This window comes from Anomaloglossus baeobatrachus, chromosome 5 (assembly GCF_048569485.1).
Source record: "Anomaloglossus baeobatrachus isolate aAnoBae1 chromosome 5, aAnoBae1.hap1, whole genome shotgun sequence".
In the NCBI taxonomy this organism is placed as follows: Eukaryota; Metazoa; Chordata; class Amphibia; order Anura; family Aromobatidae; genus Anomaloglossus; species Anomaloglossus baeobatrachus.
Window position 1 is genome coordinate 290,564,649 of NC_134357.1, and position 18,279 is coordinate 290,582,927.

The following is an 18,279-nucleotide window of genomic DNA, read 5'->3' on the forward strand; positions in this document are numbered from 1 at the left end:
TATAAGCACAAATTTAATTTATGGGATAAAATTAATAAAAATTGCCATGAGTATATGTTTTCACCCCTTTTGCTATGAAGCCCCTAAAAATTTCAGGTGCAAGCAATTGCTTTCATAAGCCACATGCTTAGAGAAAAGAGGTCCACCTGTGTATAGTGTAATCTTATTGTCACATGATCTGTCAGTGTATACACTAAAGCCACAGGTGGTGGAGATAGGCTAAAGGCTGGTAGGTAATTAACAAGGGCAGCCCCAGGGGCTCCCGGTACCTCTCCAGCTGGCACCATAGATATGGATACAAACAATCTCTGATAGTAGGAGCAGCAGCAACAGCCAGTATCGTAGGATCAGCAGGGATGGATGGATGCAGCAGCAGAAGCTTGTCTAGATTGTTGATGTGTCGGGGGCGGAGGAGGGGACGCTTCGCTCTCCCACTGCTCGGGTCCGGCCGCCGCTGCTGCGGCGGCCAGCTGCTGCTCGGTGGCTCGAGCGATGGGCCGGATCCCGGGGACTCTAGCGGCGCTCCTCGCCCGTGAGTGAAAGGGGTTTGGTTGTGGGGATAGTTTATTGTCCGTGACGCCACCCACGGTTGTGGTGATTGTGTGGACACCACCGCTGCTCTGGCTGGGGATCCCGGGAGTGGTGGTATGGAGCAGCCAGTTGTTGATTTGCCCCTCCGTGGGTAGGGGATTGGTGGTCCCGGGGCCCAGTGATGGGATTGGGATGGTGGACAGGCAGGTTATGGGGCCTGTGGAGGTGCAGGGGCGCAGGGGCAGCGCTGTGCCGCACGGCACGGAGGTACTCACTCAGCCAGTAAACACGACACAGTTCTCGGTAAACAAACGGCTGGTTGGACGGGTCCTCGGACGGCCATGGTGCTGATGTTCCCTGCAGTTAGCGGTGATAGTCTCTTCCCTGCACCTATGTGTTGTCTTTTGGTAGCGATGGATTCCCACCGGTAACCCGCTCCCCGACCTGGATATGAGCTGGAGGAGCCCCTCTCTTGCCCGCAGGCGCTGGCCCTGGGAAACTGGTGCCTTGGCGGTGGCGATGTCTCCCCTTTACGGTTGGACGGTTGCCTTCAATCGGGACTTGGTTGTTGGGAGACCTGGTGGTCCCCTTCACTGACGGATTTGGCAAATTATGGCGACTCCTAGCCTTGCCGGGATCTGAAAGGCCCCTGCCCTGTTGCAGACTGTTCTTTGTATACCGCTCCGGTAACGCCGGGTCACCACCCGTCCACGGTCTTTTCGGCAACCTCCGAGCAATCTCTCCTGCAGACGGTCACCGCCGTCTGCCAACCTTGCTGTCTCAGTCCGGGGCACACACCCGGACCAACTTCAGGCTTTTTGCTGTCACTTCTCTCTTTCTCTCACTACAACTCCACTGTTTACTCCTTCTACTTCAAACTCCAAACTCTATCTCAGCTCCACACTCGAGCTCTGCCTGAGCTAACTGCCTGGTTTTCCCGCCTCCAGGGCTGTGAACTCCTTGGTGGGCGGAGTCAACCGCCTGGCCCACCCCCTGGTGTGGACATCAGCCCCTGGAGGAAGGCAACAAGGATTTAAATTTTGACTTTGGTGTACCTGCTGGGAATGTGGGGTGCGTGTGTGTTATGACCTGTGACCCCTGGCTTGCCCAGGGCGTCACAGATGCAGCAGCGGCCATGATCGTAGGAGTGGCTGGGGTGGGTAGTTTCAGCGGCTAGTGTCATAGGAGCGGCTGGTGTGGGTAGTTGTAGCAGCAGAGGCCAGTATATTCATGAACTGGAACACAAATAAGAATCAGCAATACAGCTCACATCACAGTATCAGCAATAGCAGCACAAGGGGACCTGAGAACTAGCAATGTAAGACAACATTACCCAGGTACCTCCCTTAATACTTAATGCCTTTCAGCAGTAGGCTAAAAGGTACTTCTGGGTTAGGGCATATGGACCCTATAATAAAAGGGGCATGTGTGTGCGTGCACTCTATGGACACTCACAGGAGGCCTGTGCAGCATGCACAGGCCCCGGGAGACAGCAGCAGGGAATGGAACAGCACAGCCGGGAAGGTGAGAGTGGTGGCGTCCCCACTGGGGGTGAGGACCAGGATAGCATGGGAATGCCGGTAAAGGCATTACAGTACACCTCCCTATTATGCCCCCCCTTTCTTGCAATCTCTTAAGGAGAATAGATACATCAATATTCTCTCTGGGCTCCCGCGACCTCTCCTCAGAACCAAACCCCTTTCCACCAAGAAGAGGGTTTTACCTCATACCCTTTTCACAGCCAGGATGGCTTTTACCTCAAAGATGTCTTCATCATCGGAGGAGGCAAAGTACTTGGATCCCTGTACTAATGTCTCAGGATGTCGGGTTTGAGGAGGGACACATGGAACGAGTTGAAAATTCATAAGGAAGCTGGGAGTTTTAACTTGTAGGATATCTAATTAATCCATTGGAGCACCTCGAAGGGACCGATAAAGCAAGGACTCCAATTGTAGAATGGCAACTTGAGGCAGACGTATTTGGAAGAGAACCATACCTTGTCTCTGGACTGGAATGAAGGAGGGTTTAGGTGTCTTTTCTTTGCATATCTCTTCATTCAGATGGAGAACTGCTCAAGGGAGGATTTGGTCTTTGCCCAGCTTAGGTAGAACGTCTCAACGAAAGCATCGGCCACTGGATTGATGGAGCTGCTTGCTACAGGGAACAGGATTTGGGGCTGATATCCATACACAATGTGAAATGGGGATTTAGTGGAGGATTCATTCACATGATTATTATATGAAACTTCCGTCCATGGAAGGAACTTGACCCAGTCGCTGTGATGCTCATTGACAAAGTGCCGCAGGAAATTCATCAGGATCTGGTTGATCTATTCTACTTTACCACTGCATATGGAAAGCCAATGAGAAATCCAAGGTGACATCCAGCAACTTACTGGTGGCCTTCCAGAACTAGGATGTGAACTGGACACCTCTACTAGACATGACATGATGCAGTAAACTATGCAGCCTAAAGATGTGCTGGATGAAGTGCTCAGTGAGAACAGGCGCAGAGGGCATACCAAACAGTGACTTGAAATGGGACATTTTGGAGAACCTGTCCACTACTACCCAGATGACGGTGCAGCCAGAGGACTTTGGCAGATCTGGGATTAAGTCCATATCTATATGCTGCCAAAGAGTGGCTGGCATGGGTAGAGGCAGTAAACATCCAGCAGAGAGCTTTTTAATGGTATTGTGGGCACAAGAGGGACAGGCTGTAACAAATTCCACAATATCTTGCCACAGCATCAGCCACCAGTAATGCCGAGAGAAAAGGTGAAGAGACTTCTTTTGTCCAGCGTGGTCAGCCAGCTTGACCCTTCCAAAGAACACATGTCCTATCTCTGGGATGAACATTTTACGCAGAGGAACTTGAGCCATGTCAACTGGAGCTGCCAAGAGCATCTTGGAAGGCTCAATAATGTGCTGATGCTCCTCCTCTTGATTGGCCGACAGAAAGGACCTGAACAGTGCATCTGCCTTTATGTTCTTTTTGGCCAGACAAAAATGCAGGATGAAATCGAAGCAGGTGAATAATGACCACTGGTCTTGCTGCAGATTCAACCTCTGAGCCGACTGGAGATAGGCCAGGTTTTTGTAGTTGGTGAAGATGATGACTGGATGCACTGCTCCCTCCAGAAGGTATCGCCACTCCCACAATACCATCTTGATCACTAACAGTTCTCAGTCACTGATCGAGTAGTTGCGGTCTGAAGGAGAGAAGGTCCTGGAAAAGAAACCACAGGTTACCATCTTACCAGCAGCTAACTTCTATGTAAGAACTGAATCAGCACTGGAGGATGAAGCATCTATTTCCAGGAGAAACTGTTTACTAGTTTATGCAGTGCCAGAGACCAAGAGAAAGCCTGTTTGAGAACGATGAATGTGCTTTCCACTACACAAGTCCACTTCTTAGGATCTGCCTCCTTGCGTGTAATGGCCGAAATCGGGAGAATCAGGGACGAAAATTGCGGGATAAACTGATGGTAATAATTGGTGAAACCAAGGAACCACTTGATCACTTTCAATCCATCAGGTCGAGACCAGTTCAATACCGCCGATACCTTTTCTGGATCCATCCGCAAGCCGGTGTCCAAGATTAGGAAGCATAGGAAAGGCAAGGAAGACCGCTCAAAGAGGCACTTCTCAAACTTGGCATAGAGACAATTCTTCCTAAGTCTCTGCAGCACCTGGCGAACATTCCACCTGCATGTAGGCAGGTCAGGGAGAAAACCAGGATGTTTTCCAGGTACACCATGATATAAGAGTATAGCAGGACATGGAATATGTTGTTGACGTATTCCTGGAACACTGCCGGAGAATTGCTGAGTCCAAAAGGTATTACCCAATACTCATAATGGCAGTCCCAGGTATTCAAGGCCATCTTCTATTCGTCTCCAAAAAGTATCCGGACGAAATTGTAAGCACCACGGAAATCAAGTTTGGAAAATATCTTATAACCTCAGAGCCAGTCGAACAATTCCAGTATAAGCGGCAGTGGGTATTTGTTCTTGACCCCAATTAGATTGAGACATGTATAGTCGATACATAGCCATAGAGACCCATTCTTTTTCTTTACAAAGAATAATCCGGCTCTGGCCGGTGAAGAAGACTTTTGGATGAATGTTCTTGCCAGATTCTCCTTAATGTACTCAGACATAGCTTGGATCTTAGCCTGAAAGGGTAAATACGACTTCGGGGAGGACTAGACCCAAGGAGAATGTCAATAGCGCAGTCGTATGGTCTATGAGGCAGCAGAGTCTTGGCCTCCTTATTGTCGAAGATGTCCACATAGACCCAGTAGGCGGATGGCAAACTCAGAAGATTAGAGGGTCTCACAGGCAGCCTCACAGAGTCTCACAGAGCAGGTTCCACTTAAAGAAGACAGCTCTAATGGCAGGAGTGACCACACCTGAGCACGTCTCCAGATCTCCAGTCCAGAACCAGTTCATGCTTCTGAAGCCACGGCAGGCTTAGCAACAATGGGTGCAACATTCCCGATAATACGTGGAAGGCGATTTTTTCCATATGCAGCATTCTCACACAAACATCAACTTGCTTGGTGATAAATTGGATAGCCTACGACAGAGGCTTTCTATCCACAAACAGTACAGCAATGGGAGTTTGAAGCTGATAAAGGGAAATCCGATACCGATCCACTATGGCTAGCTGTATGAAATTCCCATCAGAACCAGAGTCCAGTAGGGCCGTTTAAAAAAATTGGGTGTCGCCACATGTTACAGATGCAGTCATATATAGTGGTGAAGAGGACTTGCTCTCACCTAGGGTAGCCTCTCCTAATGATCCTAGCCAGAGCAGATTCCCGACTTTTTAGGACAGAAGCAGATCAGGTGAACTTCATCAGCAGAAGCACCCCTCTTCCATGCGACGGACCTCACTGCGGGGCTTCGTCAGATGCATTTGATCCACCTCCATGGGCTCAAAAGGATTTGCGGGAGCTACAGGTAGCAGCATGATGGGTCTCTGGAATGAAGGTGCCAGGCGCAACAACCTCTTCTACTGGTTCGCCTCTCTGGATCACTCTTGGAACCGAAGGTTGATGCAGATAGGCAGTAATACTAGGTCATCCAGCTTCAAGAGGAACCTCAAGACCCACCTCTTCCAACAAGCCTACAACCTACAATAGCCCTCAGTCCAGTAGACCACTGTGCAACCAGCTCTGTCCTCACCTATTGTACCATCACCCATTCCCTGTAGACTGTAAGCCCTCGCGGGCAGGGTCCTCTCTCCTCCTGTACCAGTCTGTTATGTACTGTTAATGATTGTTGTACGTATACCCTTTCACTTGTAAAGCGCCATGGAATAAATGGCGCTATAATAATAAATAATAATAATAATAATCCAGGGAAGATGGCACATCTTGACCAGCCAGCTTGTCCTTTATCCTTCCAGACAGTCCTTCCCAGAATATAGACATCTGTGCTTTGTTTTTACAGCCCAATTCAGAGGACAGGTGCAGAAACAGACAGCATATTGGCCTACGGTGAGACTCCCTTGGTGGAGTCTAAGTAGAAAGGATGTGTAACGCCCCTGTAAACGGGTCGTTACAGGGTATTAAATGTAACCCCATTTTTCCCGGCCAGGAGGAAGAAGGGTCCCCACAACACACACTAACATCACACTGGCAGGAAGGAGTTAACAGCATTTGCAGAAGTTTGTTCTGAGTCCATGACTCATCCTGTCTCGTTAATGAGCAGGTGGCTGGACACAGGCAGGTCCCCATGACAACCAAGGGGAGGGGGGGCCTGAAGGAGTGAGTTTAGTGCAGAGCACAAAGACGTTTTAGGCAGAACGTCAGGGGCTGCAAGGAAGAGCAGACGTCCAGAGAACAGCTCCTGTTGAGGAGATGCCACAAGACCAGGGCTGATAACATCTAGAGGAGGGGAATGGAGCTGAGGACTGGGGTTCCCTGGAGAAAGCTGTACCCGGTGGCGGTTTGTGTGGTGCCGCTACCGGGGATGAGAGAGACAGAGAGGCGGCGAGTTCCCAAGATGCTCTATGCCACGGGGACGGCACTAACGCACCGAAAGGGAGAGACCCCCAGAACACCTCACCGGACACCCCTTCCTCCTACCTGCCCGGGACCGACCAAAGGCTACAGGCGGCAAGGACCAGCACCCGGGTGCGATGTGAAACAGACTTTCAATAAAGAACAACTGGAACCGCACACCGTGACTGCTGTGAGTAATGCCGCCGCCCTGTGCCCCCGGTGTCCCTGAGGACTGTTGCCCTGGGTCTCATTAACCTCCCGGGGCTCCCCCGCTCCACCCGTGGGGAGCGATTCCATCCGGCTGCCCGTAACACTGCCCCGGAGAGAGACCGCGTAGCGGCGGCTTAACACCTGGCCGCAAACCACGGGTGGCGCTGCAAGCACCCCCCGTCCCCGTCCCGTACCGTTTCCTGGGGAAGTGCGATGGCAAGCCCCCCCCAGGGACCCCGTTACCCTCCTTCCATCCCCCTCGTAACACAGAACTGACGATCGGACTTTCCTTTTATTGAAACCCGCCGGGGGTCACGGAAGCCGGGTCGGGCCACTCACAGCCTGACCCCGAATACCACCGGCCCGGTGACCGTGCGAGCCCTGCAAGCCCCGGCGTGGGCGTTTTAGATGCGGCCAAAGAAACTCCACATGGCTCTTCAAATACCTTGAGGAATGTCTCCAAGAAGACCGTCAGGTTCTGGATAACTGGATCACTACTCTCCCATAGTGGGTTGATCCAAGACCGGGTTTTGCCACTCAGGTGCGATATTATAAAGGCCACTTTGGCCCAATCCGAGATGGACAGTTGCAGCAAAAGTTTGAAATGCAGGGAGCACTGGGTTTTGATGCCCCTGCATAGTTGGGGATGTCAAACCGTGGAGGAGATGACAGACGAGGACCGAGGCTTGGAACTGGATTTGCTGCCGGAGTAGAAACCACAGCCGGTATCGCGTTCAAGAGAACATGGCTTGGAAGTGGATATTCAGTGACCGAAAATGAGTCAGTATCCAGTCCTGTTGTTTTCGCTGCCAGACCATTTCTTGTTGCAGATTGCAGAAAAAAGACAGTACAAAGGAGATGCACACACCACAAAATAAACCATTCATATCCTAAAAATTCAACATTATTGTATACCAAGGGGAATACAGTATATAAAAACTATTCAAAACATGAAAGAATGTACACTTGACACTCCCTGCAACTGCAATAGGTAAGAATAGAATCAGAAACCGGCAAATTACCAGAGTACAGGTGCCTCAGTCAGAGCAGTATACAGCAGCCCTGTGCATATGCAGACATTATAATAAGACAGTGAAACCAATGCACAAACAATGACATTTGTGGCTATTAAATAATGGGGCAAAACTTGATTCAGGACAACAATAAAAGATGAAACAAAGCCAGTAGAGGAGAATGGAAAATTACCCATACCTGATCCGTGTGCTGGGATAACGCATTGGATAGTGCATGGAATAGCGCTATAGTTTTAACAAGGAGTGCCTACAGTTACCAGGGTGAGTGCCACTAAGGTGCAGGCTTGCTGTGAAAGAGACTCTGTGCACTGAAAATAAGGTAAGATGAGCCAGACAGCAGGAGTGTCAAGAAAAATCAAGAAAAACCTTGACGCGTATCGCGAGGAGCAGCTTCATCAGGGACTGAGGCCCAACAATATACAGGGTGTATAAATACAAATATAGTGAATATATGCAAATTTCTGATTGTTTTTTCACCACTAAAATAATGAAAGATCATTTTTACCACAAAATGTGCACCGTAAAAACAATTTCCAAAAGAGCAAATCAGAATTGTGTTTTTTTCACAATTTCTCCACATTTGAATTTTTTACTCCATCTTCCAGTACTTTATGTGGTAAATGAATAGCGTCAATCAAAAGTACAACTTGTTCCTCAAAAAATAAGCCCTCATATGTCTATGAGGACATTCAGGAAGTATGGGCTCCTAGTAGGTAGATATGTGTCTGTATGAAGGTGCTCTGTGTAAATATATATGTGTGGGTTTACGTGCCTAGGGGGGGTATGCAGAGACTTGTGTGTGTCAATAACAGTGAGTACAACAGTACCATCCGGCCGCGCACCGCCCTGCACCGCCCAGCTACCCCCAACGGGTCCCGGGGCCACCACGGAGGGGTTAACAACTTGCTACATAACATCTCCCCCGGGTGCCCCGTAACTGCAGCGGTGGTGTCTACCTTCACCACATCCCGTGGTTGGCGTCACGAACTCAAGTGCGGCTCCGGCCGTGCACCTACCTAACCCCCACCAACAGCGCCAGCATCCCCTTTCAGAGCAAAGTGACCCCGGGTCTGGAGGCGCTCGAGCCACCCACCAACGAGCCCAGATCCGAGCGGCTCGGCTGCAGACGAGCGCGGGGCGGTACATTAGCATCCATTTATAAATCTCGGTAGTGCAGATGAAAGTTCATAGGTGTAAACAATTGCTCAACAAATGAGTAAAATGATGCTTATTCACCTTGTGATTTGATTGTTTATGGTGGAACAAATATCATCATCAACACATCACAATAAGGGCTAATCACAGTTCACAGCTGTCATTAAGCCCTAGATTAGTAATGGGAGACTTCTATGAGACCCCTCCATGGAACTTTACAGTCTGGGTCCACCCATCAACAGTCTTTAATATTGTCAATCGCACTTGTATAATGGTTTGATTTCAGCGAATGTAAATGTAACCTAAATGTTTGTGTAATCGTGCAATATGTGAGCATATAGCTCCCCACTTTAATCTTTTTGCCAAGGGCTCCACTTTGACAAAAACTGGCCCTGATGGCACAGATCAAAAATAACCCCTTATGTGCAACTTCAAAAATGTGCCATGACACAGATATTCTTTAACAAATCCCAATAACTTCACAACGTGAGTTTTTTTATGTTCGTTTGCACACTGCCCAATGTCTGAACAGTTCTCAAAGCTTTAAGGCTATGTTCACACTAGAAAAATGATTTTTCTTAAGAAATTTCTTAAGAAATTTCTTAAGAGTGCACCTGTGTTAAAAAACGCACCAAAAACGCACCTGCGTTTTTGCCACGTTTTCGGTGCGTTTTTGGTGCGTTTTCGGTGCGTTTTTGGTGCGTTTTCGGTGCGTTTTTACCGCTGGTTGCTCCCTGCGTTATTGTGCCAATTATATATGGCAAAAAACGCAGTTAGCTGCAGAAAAGAAGTGACATGCTCATTCTTTTTCTTCAGAAAATCTACTGAAAGAATTTTCTTAAGAAAAAAACGCAGTGTGCGCACAGCTAATTTTTTTTGCCATAGGTTTTGCTGGGGAATGTCTGCAGAAAGGTTACAAGAATTTCTCAAGAAATTTCTGCAGCAAAAACGGACCAAAAACGGACCAAAAACGCAGGTGAAAAACGCAGTGTGTGAACATAGCCTTAAGGTGCCTTTGTGACTTTGACCACCTAGTGACAATTTTCTGCATGAACTCTATTCTCTCTTGATTTTCTACTTATGTACCAATCAAATTCATCCAGCGTCTAAACATACTCTGTCTTTCTTGATTGCAGCCATGAATATCTACAATTTTACCGAATGGCTTTGTACACTGCTTTGGATTTCTAGCTGTTACTCCAGAGGTTGTTTTCTGGGCATCCACTCAAGAATATTCTTAATGATTTGACAAAGATACAAAGTGAAAAATTAGAAGACATCATAAACTCTGTTCATAATATAGCTAGTAGGACAGTAGAGGTCACAAGGAAAGTAACCGTCACACTAAGCGACGCTCCAGTGATCCCACCAGCGACCTGACCTGGCAGGGATCACTGGTACGTTACTACATGGTCGCTGGTGAGCTGTCAAACAGGCAGATCTCACCAACGACCAGCCCCCAGCCAGCAGCGACGCGTGGAAGCGATGCTGCGCTTGGTAATTAAGGTAAATATCGGGTAACCAAGGAAAGCACTTCTCTTGGTTACCCGATATTTACCTTAGTTACTAGTGTCCGCCGCTCTCACTCTGCCAGTGCCGGCTCCCTGTTCCCTGCACTCCTAGCCAGAGTACAGATCGGGTTAATTACCCGATGTGTACTCCAGCTACGCGTGCAGGGAGCAGGGAGCCGGCACTGGCAGCGTGAGAGCACACCGCTTAGCGCTGGCTCCCTGCACTCTTAGCCAGAGTACACATCGGGTTAATTACCCGATGTGTACTCCGGCTACGTGTGCAGGGAGCAGGGAGCCGGCACTGACAGCGTGAGAGCGGCGGACGCTGGTAACGAAGGTAAATATCAGGTAACCAAGGAAAGGGCTTCTTGGTTACCCGATGTTTACCTTGATTACCAGCGTCCGCAGAAGCCGGCTCCCTGCTCCCTGCACATTCAGTTGTTGCTCTCTCGCTGTCACACAGCGATGTGTGCTTCACAGCGGGAGAGCAACAACTAAAAAATGGTCCAGGACATTCAGCAACAACCGGCGACCTCACAGCAGGGGCCAGGTTGTTGCTGGATGTCACACACAGCAACATCGCTATCAAGATTGCTGTTGCATCACAAAAATCGTGCCTCAGCAGCGATGTTGCTAGCGATGTTGCTTAGTGAAACGTGGCCTTAAGAGTATACAATAAGGATAATCTTGGAGCAATGCTATTGTCTGGAGATGCGTATCATAAACAGGTCCCCTATAGAATTATGACCTGTCTTCCCAACATGGCCACTGAAGGAGAGCATTGGACCAGACCATCACCAGCCTTTATTAACACTGCAGTAAAGGTAACTAGCACTTTATTATTTTTTTATTATATATATTATTAATGGAGGGTGATCATGGAAGGGTCTAGTGACATATGCTTATCTATTATCAGTGACAAAGTTGGAACTGGAGTGACATAATACAGAGAAAAAAATGTAATAAGCAAGGGGCCACAGCATACAAATCAAGAATTCAGGGCAGCTGTTTCAATAGCATATATTGGTAAGTGACTTAATGAGTTGCTTCCTGCACATATGCTAAGATAAAGTTACAGTTGCCAACCCCTTTAACGCTTTCCCTATCAAATTTGAATTCTAATCAAAGAAGAGATAATGGCGAGGCATGTAAAAAAACAGCTGCGATTTGAGCCGAAGAGACTCTAACCCAATTATCAGCCCCTGCTTTATATCATCAATTATCAAGGTATAATTGCTAGCTTTGGGTCTCGTCTCACGCTACAGTGAAAGGCTCCAATTAGTAATTTTGTTAAGTGCCAGTTTTATCTGTATAATGAATACAAAGCTCTGTACTCATAATCAGCCCCATCCTCTCTGCCCTTACTGCCATACAATAAATGCACAGCTCTGCCCACAAAAACCAAATTCCCCATGGCTCTTCTACCTAGTGCTGTCAGCAAAATATACTCTCAGTTTATTGGAAATAGGAATCAATAAAGGTATTCTGGCTTAAAAAATGCTTATGTAAGAGTGGTGGACTGTGGCTGTCGCGTTCCTACTCCCGAAGACAGCAATCACGTCATTGTGTTGTTATGCTGTGCAATATGAATGATGTCTAGTTTCTTTTGCATATATTGTGTCATGTGAAGTGTAATATATTGTTATGTGTTCCTGTGTAATGTATAGTGTAACATGCGATATTCTGGCACCCTCAATCTGTGCGTTGGAAGACGAGTTGACAGACAGCTTAACTCTTTCCCATCAATGCATTGACTCGGACGCTGGGGGTCCTTTACAACTTTTATTAATGAGATCAGTGTAAAACTACAAGAAATAAATGAAAATACTAAGTACAACATACAACATATCTGAGTTACATAGCATTCCATTTGATACAGGACATGCAGGGTAAATGCACTACATGGCGAATACATATTAGCTAATGACAGGATAATACTTGCAGAACAGACCAACTACATTATAATTTTGATGAGCCCTAACCAGGGGATCATAACTCACCGACTGTGCTATGTAGAGGCAAACATAAGGAGCAGAGATCTGGAGAGATATTCAGCATGCAGAATGTGTGTGTTCATGTAACTGAAATGGCTGCTGAAGAAGAAGGGGCAGAGCCTATGCAAGGTCTGATGGGTAACTACATAAGCCTTGGTAGGACAATATTCATTGCACAGTAACCAGTGAAACATTAAACTAACTGCAGTAAGACAACATTGTCAACAGATGGCGCTGTTGGATATCACTGGACAAGTGGACAGTATCAATGTCAATTACTAAATGTAATCTTATTACTTGGCATAATAAAATAATTATATGCATTTCTATGAAGGCATGACACTCCCCGTCTGGCATCCGGGGGAATGCCACAAACTTAAACTAGAGCAATAGAATAAGTTCAGATACAGGTCTAAGAAACAGCTTTCCACTTTGCTTGGGAATCTTGATTTCCACTTTCCTGACCTGTCCGTCTTGACTTGGGAAGACCTTGGTTACCAATCCTAGAGGCCACTCGTTCCTTTTAGACTGAGTGTTCTTCACTAGGACGACATTCCCAGGTTTCATGTTGGGTCTACTATCTTGCCATTTGTCTCTTGTCTGTAATGTAGAGAGATATTGTTTTCTCCACTTAGTCCAGAAAAGGTCTACTAACATTTGAACTCTTTTCCATTGAGATTTGTACAAGTCTTTTGTAGTAAACTCTCCAGAAGTCGGCATACTCACATTAAACTTCTGGGTGAGGAGAGTTGAAGGGGTGAGCAGAGATAGGTCATCAGGGTCATTGGATATGGGAACCAGTGGTCTGGCGTTCATTATAGCTACTACCTCGGCCATGAAGTTTGTTAGAGTCTCATGAGTGAGCTTCGAAGGACCAAGTTGCAGAAAGATGGAATCGAGGATTCTGCGAGCGATGCCGATCATGCGCTCCCACACACCTCCCATATGAGATGAGTGCGGTGGGTTAAAGGTCCACGTACAACCTAGTTCTGAAAGACGTCTTTCTACTTGGTTAATGTCCAGATTTGAGGGAATCTTTAGTTCACCAAATGCTCCTACAAAGTTAGATCCTCTGTCAGAGCGTATATGCTTTACATGTCCTCTGAGAGAAATGAATCGTCTGAAGGCATTTATGAAGCTGGATGTGTCCATTGTCTCAATGACTTCTATGTGTACGGCTCTAATACTCAAACATGTGAACAAGACGGCCCAGCGCTTGCTGTTTGCATGTCCTCCCCTAGTCTGACGTGTGACAACTGACCAGGGACCAAACACATCGAGGCCCACGTTAGTAAAAGGAGGTTCGGTACTCAAACGGTCTGCTGGTAGGTCTGCCATTTTTTGGGATTGACAAGAACCACGGAGTTTCCTGCAGATGATACATTTGAAGATGACTCTACTCACAAGTCGCTTAGCTCCTGTTATCCAGAAACCCGCTTCCCGTAGGGCTCCTTCAGTTATCAAGCGCCCTTGATGTCTAACCTGTGCGTGATAATGCTCAACCAGCAGGAAAGCAACATGGCCGTGAGGAACAATGATTGGAGTACACTCGTCATTTTCAAGCTTTGCATTTGAAATTCGTCCCCCGACTCTCAGCAGTCCTTGAGTATCCACAAACGGGTCCAGTTTTTTAAGGGGACTATCTTTTGGGACACTTCTGTGGTTCCGGAGGGACTCTAGAGTCTGGGTATAAGCTTCATGCTGTACACAACAGATGATTGCGTGTTTGGCTTGCGTGAGCTCTTCTACTGTGTAAGCTTTATGACAACAATGCCAGCCTTTGCATGGAGCTGGTCTCGACTGTCTGTTTTTAAAGGATCTAATGACATGGATCAGGCAAGTCAAGGCTCTGTAGGCCGATCTACAGGTAGAGAATCTGAGGAAGCGGCGAGAATCAAGGTGCCTGTTGGTGATCGTTGTGCTAAGTGTGGAAACTTGAGGCCGTAGCTCTACATCTGATTCTGGTTCGAAGAGTTCATGTGTATGTGTCTCGTGAGCAGTGGGTACTGGTTGATACAGAAATGCAGGTCTGACTAGCCAGTTAGTGTCTTTGAGGCGTGGTGCCAATACCGCTCTGGTCGCATGGTCTGCAGGATTTTGGTCGGTTGGTATTTTGAATATTTTGTCCATGAAAGCAAATAAATGTACCTCCATTTCTGGCTTCTTTGAGAAACTTGGCTTTAAGTAGGTAAGGCGCTTTAGTGCCATCTCTTTGTTGTTAGGAAGACGGGGTCTTTGTGGCTTGAATGGTAGTGGAGCCACCCAGCTGTCGTTTTCATCCTTGTGAAATCCTTGATCCATTATCTCCAGGAAGGTCTCATCTTCAATGGAATGGGCTAGTTTATAATCTTCTTTGGTCTTTTGAAAGACAGCGCACCCTAGATGATCTTTGTCTCCGTCGCACAATTCATCCATGGCGTATCTGTCTTTCCCACCATTTAAGTGTGCTGAATTGGTGAGATTCTCCTTCACTAGGAATTTGTTGGGGCAGGGTAGGAAAAAGGATGGACGGCCACTCTCCAATGTGTTCGTGTAGAGAGATTGGACGTTGTTCGGCTTGTGAGCATTCCCGAGGCAGACGTCCCCTATAACTACCCATCCTAGATCTAGCTTCTGAGCGTAGGGCGAGTTATGAGGACCGTTTATCTGTTTCCTCACCTTGTGAACTCTGATGATGTCTCTCCCCAGCAAAAGGACCAACTTGGCTTGGGAATTAAGTGCAGGAATGAGATGCGCTATGTTTCTCAAATGGGGATGGTGTAGTGCCGCTTCTGGAGTGGGTATCTCTTCTCTATTGTTCGGGATGGCATTGCACTCGATTAATGTAGGAAGGGGTAAGGATGTCTTCCCATCTAGGGATTCGATTTGATAACCTGTTGCCCTCCTGCCAGATTCTTCACTCACTCCTGTACATGTTTTCAGTGAGTAGGAGCAGCTAAGTCCCTTGATTCCAAAGATGTCAAAGAAAGCTGAGCTGGCGAGTGATCTATTACTCTGGTCGTCGAGTATAGCATAGAGTTTAACCGCTTTTTCTCTGTAGCCCATAGGGTAAACTGTAACCAGACAGATCTTTGAGCAGGATTTGTTAGTGAGACCTTCTCCACAAACTTGAGTGCACTGGGGTGACACTTCAGGAGGTGTACTCTCTGTCTCCTCCCCGCCGTGCTCTGTAAGTCGGTCGATGTGCGTGGAATTCTGTGGGGCTGGTTCTGGGTGTAGAGCTGTGCTGTGCTCTTGACTGTTACACTCCGAACAAGTGATACTGGCATTGCAGACTCTCGCTAAGTGAGATGTGGATGCACAACATCTGTAACATATGTTGTTTTCTCTGAGGAAGATTCTACGGTCTTTAAGAGATTTTCCTCTAAAACTCCTGCACTGTTGCAGTGGGTGAGGCCTTTTGTGTAGGGGGCACTCTTTGTCTGGGTCAATTGTTAGTGACCCTTCAGGTTCTGTTGTACTGTGGGTCTTGCGTGATGAATCTGTAGCAGACACATTAGTTTTGTGTACAGTGATAGGTGAGCCTTGAGGGTTGCGTACTGGAGCAGGCTTACCTGTTCGTGGGTTGATGGGATCTGCGGTGGAAAGGTCAAAGCTGGGATCATTCCTGATCTTGGCTTGCTGGCGCACAAAATCTACGAAGACATGGAATGGAGGAAACGGCACGTTGTGACGTTGTTTGTAATCTGAACCCCGGTTCAACCATTTCTCTTGCAGACTGTAAGGCAACTTATTCACTATAGGTTTAATACCTCTGGCTGCATCTAGGGACGCGAGGCCTGGCAGGTCTCCTTCAAACTTGGCGACTTGGAGTTCTACCAAGAGGTCGCTCAATTCTCTTAGCATGTGAAAGCTCTTATTAGAGATCTTGGGAAAGTCCTCCAACCTTTTGAAGAGGGATTCTTCTATCCTCTCTGAAGAGCCATAGCACTCATCAAGTCTCTCCCATAACAGGCACAAACCTTTGCTCGGGTGGTTGATGCTGATATCCCTGATGCGTTTTGCATGTTCTGCTGATTCGTTTCCTAGCCACTTGACCAAGAGATCGATCTCTTCATTGGCAGAGATGTCCAGGCCGGCCGTGGCGTTTCTGAAGGAAGCTCTCCACGCTCTGTAACTTTCAGGACGGTCGTTAAACTTTAAAAGACCTTTGGTGAGTAACTCACGGCGTGCGAAGAACTTGAGGAAATCTGGTAGCTCTTGATTTCTGAGAGGGTGGTCCTGATACATGTTGCTATGATGAGGTCCCAGTGAGTTATTGTTGCCATCAAATACGTTGTCGCCATGATAGTCACCATCGGGGTCCTCCATTTTGGGACGGTTCGCTGTGTAATAGGAATCTACAAACTTGGGTGCAGGTGACACTGATGGTGTTAGGTGGACGGAATTACCTTCATGCTTAACATGGGATGTTTGTTGAATGAAGGTTGATGGCTGAATGGCAGGATTAAGTCTCTCTCTTGGAGCTGAATGTAGACGGTCGTCTGATGCGGTATGCTTTAGCACGTAGTCTGAAGTGCGTTGTGAGATATCCCGATGACTGAGTTCGGGTCCGAGCCTTAACCTGAAACTTTTACTGTCGCTGCGTGCTGCTTCTTCTAAAGCCTGTACTTCAGCTTCTGCTGCTGCTGCTTCTGTGTCTACAGCAAGTTTTGCAAGGTCGGCTTCTAGACGTGCTTTTTCTGTCTTTAATTTCGACTCTTGTTCAGCAAAGGCAGCTCTCACTTTGGCGGCTTCCGCCTTCGCCCTGGCGGTGGCAATTGCAGCGCTGCTCACAGACTTCCTTGAAGCTGACGAGCTTACATGGGAGCGTGTTACATAAACTTCAGATCCTCTATCTGACATGGTGTCTGTATGCGGCTTGACTGCTCTCTGATAGAAGTCGGCGTCTATGCTTCAACCCCGTTAATAGTAGTCGTTTTACTATTCTGGCACCCTCAATCTGTGCGTTGGAAGACGAGTTGACAGACAGCTTAACTCTTTCCCATCAATGCATTGACTCGGACGCTGGGGGTCCTTTACAACTTTTATTAATGAGATCAGTGTAAAACTACAAGAAATAAATGAAAATACTAAGTACAACATACAACATATCTGAGTTACATAGCATTCCATTTGATACAGGACATGCAGGGTAAATGCACTACATGGCGAATACATATTAGCTAATGACAGGATAATACTTGCAGAACAGACCAACTACATTATAATTTTGATGAGCCCTAACCAGGGGATCATAACTCACCGACTGTGCTATGTAGAGGCAAACATAAGGAGCAGAGATCTGGAGAGATATTCAGCATGCAGAATGTGTGTGTTCATGTAACTGAAATGGCTGCTGAAGAAGAAGGGGCAGAGCCTATGCAAGGTCTGATGGGTAACTACATAAGCCTTGGTAGGACAATTTTCATTGCACAGTAACCAGTGAAACATTAAACTAACTGCAGTAAGACAACATTGTCAACAGATGGCGCTGTTGGATATCACTGGACAAGTGGACAGTATCAATGTCAATTACTAAATGTAATCTTATTACTTGGCATAATAAAATAATTATATGCATTTCTATGAAGGCATGACATGCGATACGTAGTATTGATGATGTAATGTAAGGTACTGTATAGTAGTGTTATGTGTAGGAATGTACTGTAAAATATTTACATTAGGATGTTTAGTATAAGATTTCTGCCCAGCAACAGACAACAGGGTAAGAAGCAGTTAGGTATTTAGACTTGCCCACCCTGGGAGGGGTCAAGTGAAATGGAAAGTGACTGTTCATTCTAGAAGAGGCACTGAAGACCTGGTGAGCAAAAGTGACAATCGTATAGTTAG

The 18,279-nt window shown here is 47.1% G+C and overlaps 1 protein-coding gene across 1 annotated transcript; it reads right to left on the minus strand.

Annotated features, from left to right (window-relative positions):
- Positions 1-12,346: 12,346 nt before the first annotated feature.
- On the minus strand, positions 12,347-17,972 carry LOC142311284 (uncharacterized). Its single transcript, XM_075349551.1, has 2 exons — positions 17,693-17,972; positions 12,347-17,497 (listed from the first exon to the last, which is right to left on the minus strand). Exon 2 carries the CDS (start codon positions 17,290-17,292, stop codon positions 12,829-12,831), a length of 4,464 nt encoding a protein of 1,487 aa, XP_075205666.1. The 5' UTR covers positions 17,293-17,497; positions 17,693-17,972; the 3' UTR covers positions 12,347-12,828.
- Between the last annotated feature and the right edge of the window lie 307 nt (positions 17,973-18,279).